Source organism: Oncorhynchus tshawytscha, linkage group LG11 (genome assembly GCF_018296145.1).
Source record: "Oncorhynchus tshawytscha isolate Ot180627B linkage group LG11, Otsh_v2.0, whole genome shotgun sequence".
Classification (NCBI taxonomy): domain Eukaryota; kingdom Metazoa; phylum Chordata; class Actinopteri; order Salmoniformes; family Salmonidae; genus Oncorhynchus; species Oncorhynchus tshawytscha.
This window is the reverse complement of record NC_056439.1, coordinates 6,743,752-6,758,102: the sequence shown is the minus strand read 5'-3', so window position 1 is coordinate 6,758,102 and position 14,351 is coordinate 6,743,752. Positions and strand designations below refer to the sequence as shown.

Sequence of the window (14,351 nt, the reverse complement as noted above, 5' to 3'; positions counted from 1 at the left end):
GTTTACTTCAGAAAGGCTTCCCTCAGCTATTCACTTGCTTACATGAACATCCTTATTTATCTGCCATAGGGGAGCTTGTGAGGCTTCCCTACGACGTTGTTATCCAATTCAACTAGTTACCGGCAACAACCTCCTCTCTTCTTGTGTCAGGCTGCAGATGCAGAGGCTATAGGTTCTGGGGTCAAGCAGGAGAGGTCTATAGGAGAGGAGGACCCACGTCACTGCAGAGACATCCAAACTGGAGCGCCCCCTGAAGCCACGGAGGACCTCGCTGCCGCTGTGCCCCATCCCAGGACCCGACGAAGCATCACGGAGGTCAGTGGAACGCCGAACGACGTCCTCAAGTCAGAGACTGACACAGAGACTTTAACTGTAGCACACAGGCTCTTACATACAAGATCTGACCACAGATCAGACCCAGAGAGACTGGTGCTGGGGAATCTGGGCTGTCCTCCTGCTCCTGGCTCAGAGTATTTACCTGTATTTCACCAGAGCCAGAGGACGGTTAATTCCCATGGAGATGGTGATACGTTAAACACCGGAGGTGATGATCCGTCTTGTTCTTACGTTACAAAGATGGACTCTGGCAACATATCCTTGGGTTTAGAGAGACAGACTGATCTGTCTAGAGGGGACTGGAACCGGTACAGTAGTAGTGTATACTCTGAAGGGTGCCTAGATAAGAAAGGGGAGTGTCTAGTTGTAGATGAGGTGACTGTGAAAGTGGAGGACGACACTCCTCTGACATGGAATGCTGACAAGACTCACTTAGGAGAAGGACACTCGCAAGGCAACACCAGAGACTTCTTAGACTACAGTGAAAGCTTAGCGACAAATTTAAATGTTGTGACCCACTCCCCTTTACACTCTTTCAGGGATCGCGACCCAGTGTCCACGTCGATGGCTCCTTCCGATTTACAAGGCTGTGTCCTTTTCGATCCGGTATTGAACTCAAACGACAGGGCTAGAGCCCAGGCTCAGGGAGGGGGAGCCACATCAGGCAATAGTAAAGAGAAATCGTTCCTCTGCATGTTCTGTAACAAAGGCTTCAGCTGCCCCCAGAACGTGGCGATCCACCAGAGGGTCCACACAGGGGAGAAACCCTACAGCTGTACCCAGTGTCACATGCGCTTTGCCCAGGCTGGAACCCTGAAGAGGCACCAGAGGGTCCACACAGGGGTGAAACCCTTCAGCTGTACCCAGTGTCATATGCGCTTCGCCCAGGCTGGTGACCTGAAGAGGCACGAGAGGGTCCACACAGGAGAAAAGCCATTTGCCTGTAATCACTGCGGAAAGAGGTTCTCTGAGAGGAGATATCTCAGGATACACCTGCAAAAAAACAATTTCCACTCTTTAACATAGAAAGTAACCATTCCACTTGATAGCTTCTGACGTTTAGATCCTATATTAAAGGAACACTCAGAGAGATGACATAGATGCAAAAAGTAAACCACAGCAGTGGGTCAATTTCTACAACAACTACGAGCGTTGAAGTGCAAGGCCCAGACATTGTTGGATATACAGTAATTTCAGAAATAATTCACACCGCTTGATTGTTTTCCACATTTTGTTGTGTTTACAGTCAGATTTTTTGTTGTTGCTGAAATTGACATTTTGTGTGTCACTGGCCTACACACAATACCCCATAATGTCAAAGTGGAATGATGTTTTTAGACATTTTTACAAATGAATAAAAAATTAAAAGCTGAAAGATCAAATCACATTTTATTGGTCACATACACATGGTTAGCAGATGTTAATGCGAGTGTAGTGAAATGCTTGTGCTCCTAGTTCCGAAGATGAGCGATGACTGAGCGGCAGAGGCAAGATGTAATAAATGGTATAAAATACAGTATATACTTATGAGATGAGTAATGTAAGATATGTAAACATTATTAAAGTGGCAAGTGATCAATTTATTAAAGTGCCCAATGACTTTCAGTCTGTATGTAGGCAGCAGCCTCTCTGTGTTAGTGATGACTGTTTAACAGTCTGATGGCCTTGAGATATAAGCTGTTTTTCAGTCTCTCGGTTCCAGCTTTGATGCACCTGTACTGACCTGACCTTCTGGATGGTAGCGAGTTGAACAGGCAGTGGCTTGGGTGGTTTTTGTCCTTGATCTTTTTGGCCTTCCTATGACATCGGGTGCTGTAGGTGTCCTGGAGGGCAGGTAGTTTGCCCCCGGTGATGCGTTGTGCAGACCGCTCCACCCTCTGGAGAGCTTTACGGTTCTGGGCGGTGCAGTTGCTGTACCAGGCGGTAATACAGCCCGACAGGATGCTCTCAATTAAAAAGTTTGTGAGGGTTTTAGGTGACAAGCCAAATTTCTTCAGCCTCCTGAGGTTGAAGATGCGCTGTTGCGCCTCCACCACACTGTCTGTGTAGTTGGACCATTTCAGTTTGTCCGTGATGTGTACGCCAAGGAACTTAAAACTTTCCACCCTCTCCACTACTGTCCCGTCAATGTGGATAGGGTGTGCTCCCTCTGCTGTTTCCTGAAGTCCACGATCATCTTCTTTGTATTGTTTATGTTGAGAGAGAGAGGTTGTTTTCCTGACACCACACTCCAAGGGCCCTCACCTTCTCCCTGCAGGCTGTCTCATCATTGTTGGTAATCAAGCCCACTAATGTTGTGTCGTCTGCAAACTTGATGATTGAGTTGGAGGTGTCCATGGCCACACAGTCGTGGGTGAACAGGGAGTACAGGAGGGGGCTGAGAACACAACCTTGTGGGGCCCCAATGTTGAGGATCAGCGAAGTGAAGATGTTGTTTCCTACCTTCACTACCTGGGGGAACCTGTCAGAAAGTCCAGGACCCAGTTGCTCAGGGTGGGGTTGAAACCCAGGGCCTCAAGCGTAATAATGAGCTTGGAGGGTACTGTAGTGTTGAATGCTGAGTTAATGAACAGGATTCTTACATAGGTATTCCTCTTGTCCAGATGGGATAGGGCAGTGTGATGCCGATTGCATCGTCTGGGGATTTATTGGGTCGGTATGCAAATTGAAGTGGGGTGGCAGGTAAGGTGGAGGTGATATGATCCTTGACTAGTCTCCCAAAGCACTTCATGATGACAGAAGTGAGTGCTATTGGGCGATAGTCATTTAGTTATCTAGTTATCTTTGCCTTCTTTGGTACAGGAACAATGGTGGCCATCTAGAAGTATGTGGGGACAGCAGACTGGGATATGGAGAAATTTAATATGTCTGTAAACACGCCAGCCAGCTGTTCTGCACATGAGTCAATAAGTATTCAACCCCTTTGTTATTGCGAGCCTAAACAAGTTCAGGAGTAAGCATTTGCTAAAATGTCACATAATAAGTTGCATGGACTGTCTGCCATAATAGTGTTTAACATGATTTCTGAATTGACTGCCTTGTTTCTGTACACCACACATGCAATTATCTGTAAGGTCCCTCAGTCGAGCAGTGAATTTCTAACACAGATTCAACCACAAAGACTCAGGGAGGTTTTCCAATGTCGCACAAAGAAGAGCACCTATTGGTAGATGGGTTAAAAATATAAAAATACTGTACATTGAACATATCCCTTTCAGCACGGTGAAGTTATTAATTGCACTTTGGATGGTGTATCAATACACCCAGTCACTACAAAGATACAGGCGTCCTTCCTAACTCAGTTGCCAGAGAGAATGAAACTGCTCATGAGGCCAATGGTGACTTTAAACTAGAGGTCAACCGATTATGATTTTCAACACCGATAACGATTATTGGAGGACCCCAAAAAATCTATACCGATTATTCTGACGTTTTTTAAATTTATTTTATATAATGACAATTACAACAATACTGAATTAACACTTATTTTAACTTAATATAATACATCAATAAAATCAATTTAACCTCAAATAAATAATGAAACGTGTTTAAATAATGCAAAAACAAAGTGTTGGAGAAGAAAGTAAAAGTGCAATATTTGCCATGTAAGAAAGCTAACGTTTAAGTTCCTTGCTCAGAACATGAGAACATATGAAAGCTGGTGGTTCCTTTTAACATGAGTCTTCAATATTCCCAGGTAAGAAGTTTTAGGTTGTAGTTATTATAGGAATTATAGGACTATTTCTCTCTATACGATTTGAATTTCATATACCTTTAACTATTGGATGTTCTTATAGGCACTTTAGTATTGCCAGTGTAGCTTCCATCCCTCTCCTCACCGCTACCTGGACTCGAACCAGGAACACATCGACAACAGCCACCCTCGAAGCAGCGTTACCCATTCAGAGCAAGGGGAACAACTACTCCAAGTCTCAGAGCGAGTGACGTTTGAAACGCTATTAGAGCGCACCCCGCTAACTAGCTAGCCATTTCACATCGGTTACACCAGCCTAATCTCGGGAGTTGATAGGCTTGAAGTCATAAACAGCGCAATGCTTGAAGCATTGCGAAGAGCTGCTGGCAAACACAGTAAAGTGCTGTTTGAATGAATGCTTACAAGCCTGCTGGTGCCTACCATCGCTCAGTCAGACTGCTCTATCAAATCATAGACTTAATTATAATATAATAACACACAGAAATACGAGCCTTAGGTCATTAATATGGTCGAATCCGGAAACTATATCATATTCTTTCAGTGAAATACGGAACCATTCCGTATTTTATCTAACGGATGGCATTCCTAAGTCTAAATATTGCTGTTACATTGCACGACCTTCAATGTTATGTCATAATTACGTACAATTCTGGCAAATTAGTTCGCAATGAACCAGGCGGCCAGAACTGTTGCATATACCCTGACTCTGCGTGCAATGAACGCAAGAGAAGTGACACAATTTCACCTGGTTAATATTGCCTGCTAACCTTTCTTTTAGCTAAATATGCAGGTTTAAAAATATATACTTCTGTGTATTGATTTTAAGAAAGGCATTGATGTTTATGGTTAGGAAACACGTTGGAGCAACGACAGTCCTTTTTTGCGAATGTGCACCGCATCGATTATATGCAACGCAGGACACGCTAGATAAACTAGTAATATCATCAACCATGTGTAGTTATAACTAGTGATTATGATTGATTGATTGTTTTTTATAAGATAAGTTTAATGCTAGCTAGCAACTTACCTTGGCTTCTTACTGCATTCGCATAACAGGCAGGCTCCTCGTGAGGCAGGTGGTTAGAGCGTTGGACTAGTTAACCGTAAGGTTGCAAGATTGAATCCCTGAGCTGACAAGGTAAAAATCTGTCGTTCGGCCCCTGAACAAGGCAGTTAACCCACCGTTCCTAGCCGTCATTGAAAATAAGAATGTGTTCTTAACTGACTTGCCTAGTTAAATAAAGTTGTAAAAAAAATAATTTAAAAAAGGCCAAATTGGCGTCCCAAAATATCGATTTTCGATTGTTATGAAAACTTGAAATCGGCCCTAATTAATCACCCATTCCGATTAATCGGTCGACCTCTACTTTAAACAGTTAGAGTTGAATGGCTGTGATAGGAGAAAACTGAGGATGGATCAACAACATTGTAGTTACTCCACAATACTAACCTAATTGACAGAGTGAAAAGAAGGAAGCCTGTACAGAATAAAATATTCCAAACATGCATTCTGTTTGCAATATGGCACAACTAGTAAAACTGAAAAAAAATGTGGCAAAGAAATTGTCTTGAATATGTTTGGGGCAAACACATCACTGAGTACCACTCTTCATATTTTCAAGCATGTTGGTGGCTGCGAAATGTTATGGGTATACTTGTCGTCGGCAAGGACTAGTGAGTTTTTTTTAGGATAAAATTTAAAGGAATAGAGCTAAGCACAGGCAAAATCCTAGAAGAAAACCTGGTTGGTTTGTTTTCCAACAGACACTGGGAGAATAATTCACCTTTCAGCAGGACAATAACCTTAAACACAATGCCAAATATACACTGGTTGCTAACCAAGACGACATTGAATGTTCCCGAGTGGCCTGGTTACAGTTTTGACTTAAATCGTCTTGAAAATCTATGGTAAGACTTGAAAATGGCTTTCTAGCAATGATCAACAACCAACTTCACAGAGCTTGAACAATTGTTTAAAAGAATCATGTGAAAATATTGTACAATCCAGGTGTGCAAAGCTTTTTGAGATTTACCCAGAAAGACTCACAGCTGTAATCGATACAACAGGTGATTTTAACATGTATTGTCCCAGAAGTGTGAATGCTTATGTAAAGGAGAAATTTTCAATGCATTTGCTAAATTTTCTAAAACATGTTTTCACTTTGTCATTGTGGGGTATTGTGTGTAGATGAGTGAGGGGAAACATCTATTTAATCAATTTTGAATTCAGGCTGTAACACAACAAAATGTGGAATAAGTCAAGGTCCATGAATACTTTCTGAAGGCCCTGTATAAGGCATATACAGTATAAGCCTATAAAGTCTGTTACATAGTGTTTGTACTGTGTAGGCAAGTGTTTACCAACTCCAGTCCTCAAATCCCCCAACAGTACACATTTTCGTTGTAGCCACAGACAAGCACACCTCATTCAACTCAGAGGGCTTGATGATTAGTTGACCAGTTAAATCAGGTGTGCTTGTCCAGTGCTACAATAAAAATGTGTACTGTTGGTGGTACTTGAGGACTGGAGTTGGGAAACACTGGTGTAGGCTATATGATGTTCACACATGCCTAGTACATTACTTCCATTCAACTGCAGAATACAATTCCCTGGGCACTTTTAATGAGAAAATTAATACACTTTACCAAGTTAACAGACAGATTACCGACCATTTCGAATCCCACTGTATATTCTCCGCTATGCAATCTGGTTTCAGAGCTGGTCATGGGTTCTAAAGGAAATCATAAACGCCATCGATAAGAGACATTTTTGTGCGGCCGTATTCATCGACCTGGCCAAGGCTTTCGACTGTCAATCACCACATTCTTATTGGCAGACTCAACAGCCTTGATTTCTCAAATGATTGCCTCGCCTGGTTCACCAACTACTTCTCTGATAGAGTTCAGTATGTCAAATCGGAGGGCCTGTTGTCCGGGCCTCTGGCAGTCTATAGGGGTGCCACAGGGTTCAATTTTCAGGCCAACTCTCTTCTCTGTTTACATCAATGATGTTGCTCCTGCTGCTGGTGATTCTCTGATCCACCTCTATGCAGACAACACCATTCTGTATACCTCTGGCCCTTCTTTGGACACTGTGTTAACTAACCTCCAGACGAGCTTCAATGCCATACAACTCTCCTTCCGAGGCCTCCAACTGCTCTTAAATGCATGCTCTTCAACCGATCACTGCCCGCACCTGCCCGCCCGTCCAGCATCACTACTCTGGACGGCTCCAACTTATATGTGGACAACTACAAATACCTAGGTGTCTGGTTAGACTGTAAACTCTCCTTCCAGGCTCAAATTAAACATCTCCAATCCAAAATTAAATCTAGAATTGGCTTCCTATTTCGCAACAAAGCATCCTTCACTCATGCTGCCAAACATAACCTTGAAAAACTGACCATCCTACCGATCCTCGACTTCGACGGTGTCATTTATAAAATAGCCTCCAACACTCTACTCAACAAATTGGATGCAGTCTATCACAGTGCCATCCGTTTTGTCACCAAAGCTCCATATACTACCCACCACTGCGACCTGTATGCTCTCGTTGGCTGGCCCTCGCTTCATACTCGCCGCCAAATCCACTGGCTCCAGGTCATCTACAAGCCTCTGCTAGGTAAAGCCCCGCCTTATCTCGGCTCACTGGTCACCATAGCAGCACCCACTTGTAGCACGCGCTCCAGCAGGTGTATCTCACTGGTCACCCCCAAAGCCAATTCTTCCTTTGGCCGCCTTACCTTCCAGTTCTCTGCTGCCAATGACTGGAACAAACTGCAAAAATCACTGAAGCTGGAGACTCATATCTCCCTCACTAGCTTTAAGCACCAGCTATCAGAGCAGCTCACAGATCACTGCACCTTGTACATAGCTCATCTGTAAACAGCCCATCCAACTACCTCATCCCCACACTGTATTTATTTATCTTGCTCCTTTGCACCCCAGTATCTCTAATTGCACATTCATCTTCTGCACATCTACCATTCCAGTGTTTAATTGCTATATTTTAATTACTTCACCACAATGGCCTATTTATTGCCTTAACTCCCTTATCTTACCTCATTTGCACTCTATGTATATAGACTTTCTGTTTTCTTTTTTTCTACTGCATTATTGACTGTATGTTTTGTTTATTCCATGTGTAACTCTGTGTCGTTGTATGTGTCAAACTGTTATGCTTTTATCTTGGCCAGGTCACAGTTGCCAACCTGTTTAAATAAGGCGAAAATTATGCTGATTCTTTGTTGAGACGTGTATGTGTGGTTTTCATATCGTGTATTTACAAATTGTTTATGTTTAATAAACACAAAATGGGACGTTTCATTCTAAGGCTTTCATTAAGACTCTCTTTAGTATACATCACATCTGATCTCACCCTATTCTGCATACACACAACAGTGCTTTATAATCAAATACTAAAAATACCTACACATACCCACACACTAACAAACACCTACTGTACACGTCAAAATAGTTTAGTCAGGTTTGTCTGATGGGGACTTAGAACTTATGATAGCTGACTTGTTTTTACCCACAACATATTTATGTCCACCATGATGGGTTTAACAATAATGAAGTCATTCTGTATCTACAGTATAGGACTCAAATATAGCTGGGATGGATAAACACTTGTGTTGAAAGTTATTATCTGTGCATGTGTACGTACCTGAGGGAGTGTATGTCTGTGTAATCTCTATCACCTGTCATTTCCAGGAGGAGGAGGGTCCAGAGGTGCTGCTGGTGAAGGAGGAGGGGTGTGAAGAGGGTCTGGAGAACCCTGAGGGGACCATGGTCATGGAGGACAACCAGACTACACCTCCTCCTGAACCCACAGAGGAACCAGCTGAGCAGCACAGGACCACACACAGTCTCACTGAGGTGAGCCTACTGTGAACTACTGTCTGAATGGTATTAGTTCAGGGCCCGTATTCACAAAGTGTCTCAGAGCTGATCATAGATCATAATGAATGAGACTATGTAGGTGGGGAGCTGATCCTTGATCAGCACTTCTACTCTGAGACTCTTTGTGGATACTGGCCCAGATCTTGATTAATTTTGTGTGAAGTGTGAGACCATGCCTTTGAATTATCAAACCATTAGTGTCAAGTAATCAATTCAACTAACATGTTTGCATCGTACTCATAGCAATCCCTCATTGCCCAATCAGAAGATGCTCCATAGCAGGGTGCTCATATCAGATTTCTTGATCCAACATCCTCTCACTCTGTATCTCTTACAGTCAGTAGACATGGAGGATGGGAAGCCTGATCTGCTGCTGGTCAAAGAGGAGACAATAGAAGTTGGACCAGAGAGCATTGATCTGCTAAGTGGACTAAAGATGGGGGAGCAAGGTAAGGGAGAAAGACATATAGCCCACATACAGTAATAGATCTTCAAGTGCACCTGGCTATTGTTTTAAACAAATTATAATGTATGAACTTGACCAGGTGATTGTCAAACAAAAACTCCATATGTAGAGTTCTCTGCCATGTTTGTAAAGTATTTTGTAACCGCTTCCTGCAGGTGGTTTGCTGGAGGCTAACAGAGACTGGGTGGCCATCTTGGATTCTCAGACTGGTGCAGCCAAGGGCCCAGGGGACGACATCACCGAGCAGGCCAGGACCAGAAGCAACATTGTGGAGGTCAGTGGATGGGACAGCGTCTTCAACTCTGGGCTGGGGAACAACACTGTTAACCACAACCAGAAACAGACAGTCGAACACAAAACAACAACCAAACTTAATCTCCATAACAACAGACTGGCTGAGACTGGGGCGAAGCATAGATTTGGTCTGCAGGGACGGGGAGGTGTCAGTATGCGGCGGAAGAGAACAGACACAGACTCGGCTAGCAATGCTCCATCCTGTTCCTATAGTTGTGATTCAGAGAGACTGATGGCGCCTCAGGTTAACTCCCTAACAAGTGCTGCCTTCAGCCATCCTTCAATAGGATCTATCAACTGGAACATGGACCCTGCGACAACACAGACACTCACTGGCCTTCATCCTCCTCACACTTTCCTAATGTTAAACCAGACAGACAATGCCAGGGCATCAACACTAAATGGCTACACAAGCCCATTGACAAATGACAGTAGTAGTGGTAGTAACGCTATCAGCAGATCCGGTGGAAAAGAGAAGCGCTTCCCGTGTTCATTCTGTGGGAAAGCCTTCAGTTTCCCCAAACAGGTGGAGATCCACCAGAGAATGCACACGGGGGAGAAACCATTCAGCTGCCACCTTTGCCAGGCTAGTTTCTCCCACTCCTCCAACCTGAATAGGCACCAGAGGGTCCACACAGGGGTGAAACCCTTCAGCTGTACCCAGTGTCACATGCGCTTCGCCCAGGCTGGTCACCTGAAGAGGCACCAGAGGGTCCACACAAGGAAGTAATCCTACAGCTGCCCCCAGTGTGAAAAGAAGTTATCCTGCCAGAACCAGCTGAAAATGCACCTGAAGGTCCAAACGGGATAGCGGCCTCCTACGCACTGCAGGAAGAGGTTCTCAGAGAAGAGCTACCTCAGGATACACCAGCTGAAAAACCATTCCACTCTATAACAAAGAAAGTAACCACTCCACTCGATAGCTTCTGACTTTTAGATCAAACCCTGCATTAAAGACAATTAATCTTAATTGTAGTCAGCAGGAAATCTCTACAGATGCATTTGGAGTACCAAGAGTAACATATTTTAGTGTTGAATATTTCTGGGTAGAATATTGCATCTAGACAATGCGTGACATATAAGGCATTTAAGCAATGCAAGAACGTTCCATTATAAATTTCAATCTGGTTCCGGTGGGCATCATTTGAAAGCTTATTATATTTCCAACATGACTAGCTAAGTTCTAAAATACGATCTTACAGTGTTAGGCTTTGACAAGGCACTTTAGACAAACAGATCGGCGTTTTGGTGCACGTAGAATGGAGTCATAAGTGCATTCAAGTGCGTGTTCCACTTCAAATTTTCCTCACAATACGACAAACATGCTCATTCTGTTCAGGACAACCCAGGGTATGACATATGGCATCCTTGTCACTGTCCATCAAACATGACAAATGTTGATACTGCAAATGACACGGGTTTTCAAATGTGAAACGTGAAGTGCACATTTTTGTTGACAAGCTCCATTACTGCAGGAATGAAATAATACAGTTTGATTGTTTAAGAAATCTAAAAAGTCTCTCTTTTTGTTTACAATCATTCCACGACACTTCTCACAAAAACGTCTGTAGCATCCGAACGGTTTTGCCTGCAAACTAATATGACCCCTCTATGGAAAGATGAGGCGCTCCCGAACGTGATGTTCTCCGTTTTGCTCTACGACCCCCAAGTGTCACAGGACTTGTCAGAAGGTAACCGGCGCTGATTAAAACAGTGAATGGAAGTATGGAGGTAGTTTTGTGCCTACCCCAAAAAGAAGAATACACTAAGATCGTGTTGGGAAAAGAATAAGATTTAAAATGAGGCCCACCTGACCCAGATTGAGATTTATAACGGAAAATGTTTGCATTGCTTAAACAACGATAGTAATTGTGTTATGGTGGGAACAGAGGGCTGTGAAATTAAAAAAAAACAATTATAAATAGAAGTGTGCTTGCTTCAGTTCCTCAACATCGAAGCTAGGGGAGCTCAAAAAGCGCCTTATATTTGAAGGCTCTTTCCTTGAATCATAAAAGATCATTATTATGTAGGAACTGCACGGTTTGGAGAGGTGTGTGTCCACTTGGACTCACCAGTTAGTCCTCACTTAAACCCTTGTCATTTGTTGGTCTAATGTTGCACCTACCCCCATTTTTCCAATATTATTATCATGTTACTGAATGTATCCAGAGTATTTTCAGATTTCGTAATCAACAAATGTGGCAAAGTCCAGTAAAATGAACATGAAATCAAGTGTCATGTTTGGTTTGAGTCTTGTCAGGTGAACTGTTGTGTCCTCACCTTTAGGAGATCATGGGGAAATGATCAGACCAAAGTGTTCTCTTTCAACTGCTACCATGGTAATGCATATACATTTACATATTTCTTCTGTTGGAAACATTTCAATATGGCCCTTTCCATATAGACAAATGTCCACAAGTGTAATGGGTTAATGAGAAAATTTCTCAAGTTCAATTTCTCAAGTTCATTAAGTTTTTTTGTTGTTGAGACGTGTATGTGTGGTTTTCTGGTGTATTTAAAACTTATTTATGTTTAATAAACACAAAATGGGACTTTTCATTCTAAGACTTCCATTGAGACACTTTTGTATACATCAGGGTCTGTATTCACAAAGTGTCTCCGAGTAGAATATTTGTCATAAGTGCTGAGAATAGATACATTTTACTCTGATGGGTAAAAATAAAAAGCTATGCGTGAAGCCTCTTTAGTGATAAGAGCCATGCCTAGTTGACAGATACAGTATTTAGGAGACGTCTTAACCAGCTTAAAGTTACCAGCAGGTGTCTTGATGATAGAAAAAAGCAGCAATTCAGTGTTTCTTGCACCACATGCAATTGCTGTGGAGTCTTTGGAGTTCTTAAAATAATGTTTTTTCATCATTCTAAATGAACAATCCATAAACAATTTAGACCTACATGCAACAGTATCTCTTGCACTTTTTTGGATTTATAAGATGGAAGTAGAAACTAAAAGGTTGTTGTTCATTAGTTTACGCCAATAAAGGGAGGGGTGGTAGGGTTAGTAGAAAATAATAGAGTAAAATTAAAAAAATGTAAGTTGTTTCTTTATATATGTATTTTATATGTGTTATGGCAGTGTAAAGGAGGTGAAGTCAGGTGCAGGAGAGCAGAGTAGAGTAAACATGCGCACTTTTATTCCGTTCAACAATAGGCACAAAAAAATGACATAAGTGCCCAAAAACACGGAATATAAACTATAAAAGTATTGCAGGTGAACATACACCATAAACAAAGAACAATTACACACGAAGACATGATGGGGAACAGAGGACTAAATACATGTAGCTTGATTGGGGAATGAAAACCAGGTGTGTATAGAACAAGACAAAAGAAATGGATATATGAAAAAGGGAGCGGCAATGGCTAGAAAGCTGGTGACGTCGATCGCTGAACGCTGCCCGAACAAGGAGAGGAGCCGACTTCGGCCAAAGTCGTGACAATATGTGTATATATGAAATGATAAACTTGGATTAGCTAACACAACGTGCCATTGGAACACAGTAGTGATGGTTGCTGATAATGGGCCTCTGTATGCCTATGTAGATATTCCATTTAAAAAATAAACCGTTTCCAGCTACAATAGTCATTTACAACATTAACAATGTCTACACTGTATTTTTTATCAAAGTGATGTTATTTCAACGACCAAAAAATTAACTTTGAAAAACAAGGACATTTCTATGTGACCCCAAACTTTTGAACGATAGTGTACAGTGGCTTGCGACAGTATTCACCCCCCTTGGCATTTTTCCTATTTTGTTGCCTTACAACCTGGAATTAAAATAGATTTTTTGGGGGTTTGTATCATTTGATTTACACAACATGCCTACCACTTTGAAGATGCAAAATATTTTTTTATGGTGAAACAAGAAATAAGACAAAAAAACTGAACTTGAGCTTGCATAACTATACACCACCCTCCAAAGTCAATACTTTGTAGAGCCACCTTTTGCAGAAATTATAGCTGCAAGTCTCTTTGGGCATGTCTCTATAAGCTTGGCACATCTAGCCACTGGGATTTTTGCCCATTCTTCAAGGCAAAACTGCTCCAGCTCTTTCAAGTTGGATGGGTTCTGCTGGTGCACAGCATTCTTTAAGTCATACCACAGGTTCTCAAGTGAATTGAGGTTTGGGCTTTGACTAGGCCATTCCAAGACTTTTAAATGTTTCCACTTAAACCACTCGAGTGTTGCTTTAGCAGTATGCTTAGGTTCATTGTCCTGCTGGAAGGTGAACCTCCGTCCCAGTCTCAAATCTCTGGAAGACAAACAGGTTTCCCTCAAGAATTTCCCTGTATTTAGTGCCATCCACCATTCCTTCAATTCTGACCAGTTTCCCCAGTCCCTGCCAATGGAAAAACATCCCCACAGCATGATGCTGCCACCACCATGCTTCACTGTCGGGGTGTTCTCGGGGTGATGAGGTGTTGGATTTGCGCCGGACATAGGTTTTTCCTTGATGGCCAAAAAGCTCAATTTTAGTCTCATCTGACCAGAGTACCTTCTTCCATATGTTTGGGGAGTCTCCCACATGCCTTTTGGCGAACGCCAAACATGTTTGCTTATTTTTTTCTTTAAGCAAGGGATTTTTTCTGGCCACTCTTCCGTAAAGCCCA

General features: G+C 42.5%; 2 protein-coding genes across 7 annotated transcripts in view; both read left to right on the top strand.

Annotated features, from left to right (window-relative positions):
* The window catches only part of LOC112262262 (zinc finger protein 554-like), a 141,488-nt gene that overhangs the window by 45,598 nt on the left and 81,539 nt on the right, over positions 1–14,351 (top strand). The window lies entirely within an intron of this gene.
* Positions 1–14,351, top strand: part of LOC112261343 (transcriptional regulator prz1-like) — a 28,706-nt gene that overhangs the window by 5,612 nt on the left and 8,743 nt on the right. Inside the window, exons 3-6 of one of the 2 annotated variants that reach the window (XM_042330448.1) lie at positions 151–315; positions 8,768–8,932; positions 9,294–9,405; positions 9,578–9,696. In XM_042330448.1, coding sequence (XP_042186382.1) covers positions 151–315; positions 8,768–8,932; positions 9,294–9,405; positions 9,578–9,696 — 561 coding nt within the window. The remainder of the gene's footprint in view (positions 1–150; positions 316–8,767; positions 8,933–9,293; positions 9,406–9,577; positions 9,697–14,351) is intronic. The other variant, XM_042330449.1, reaches the window with a different exon arrangement.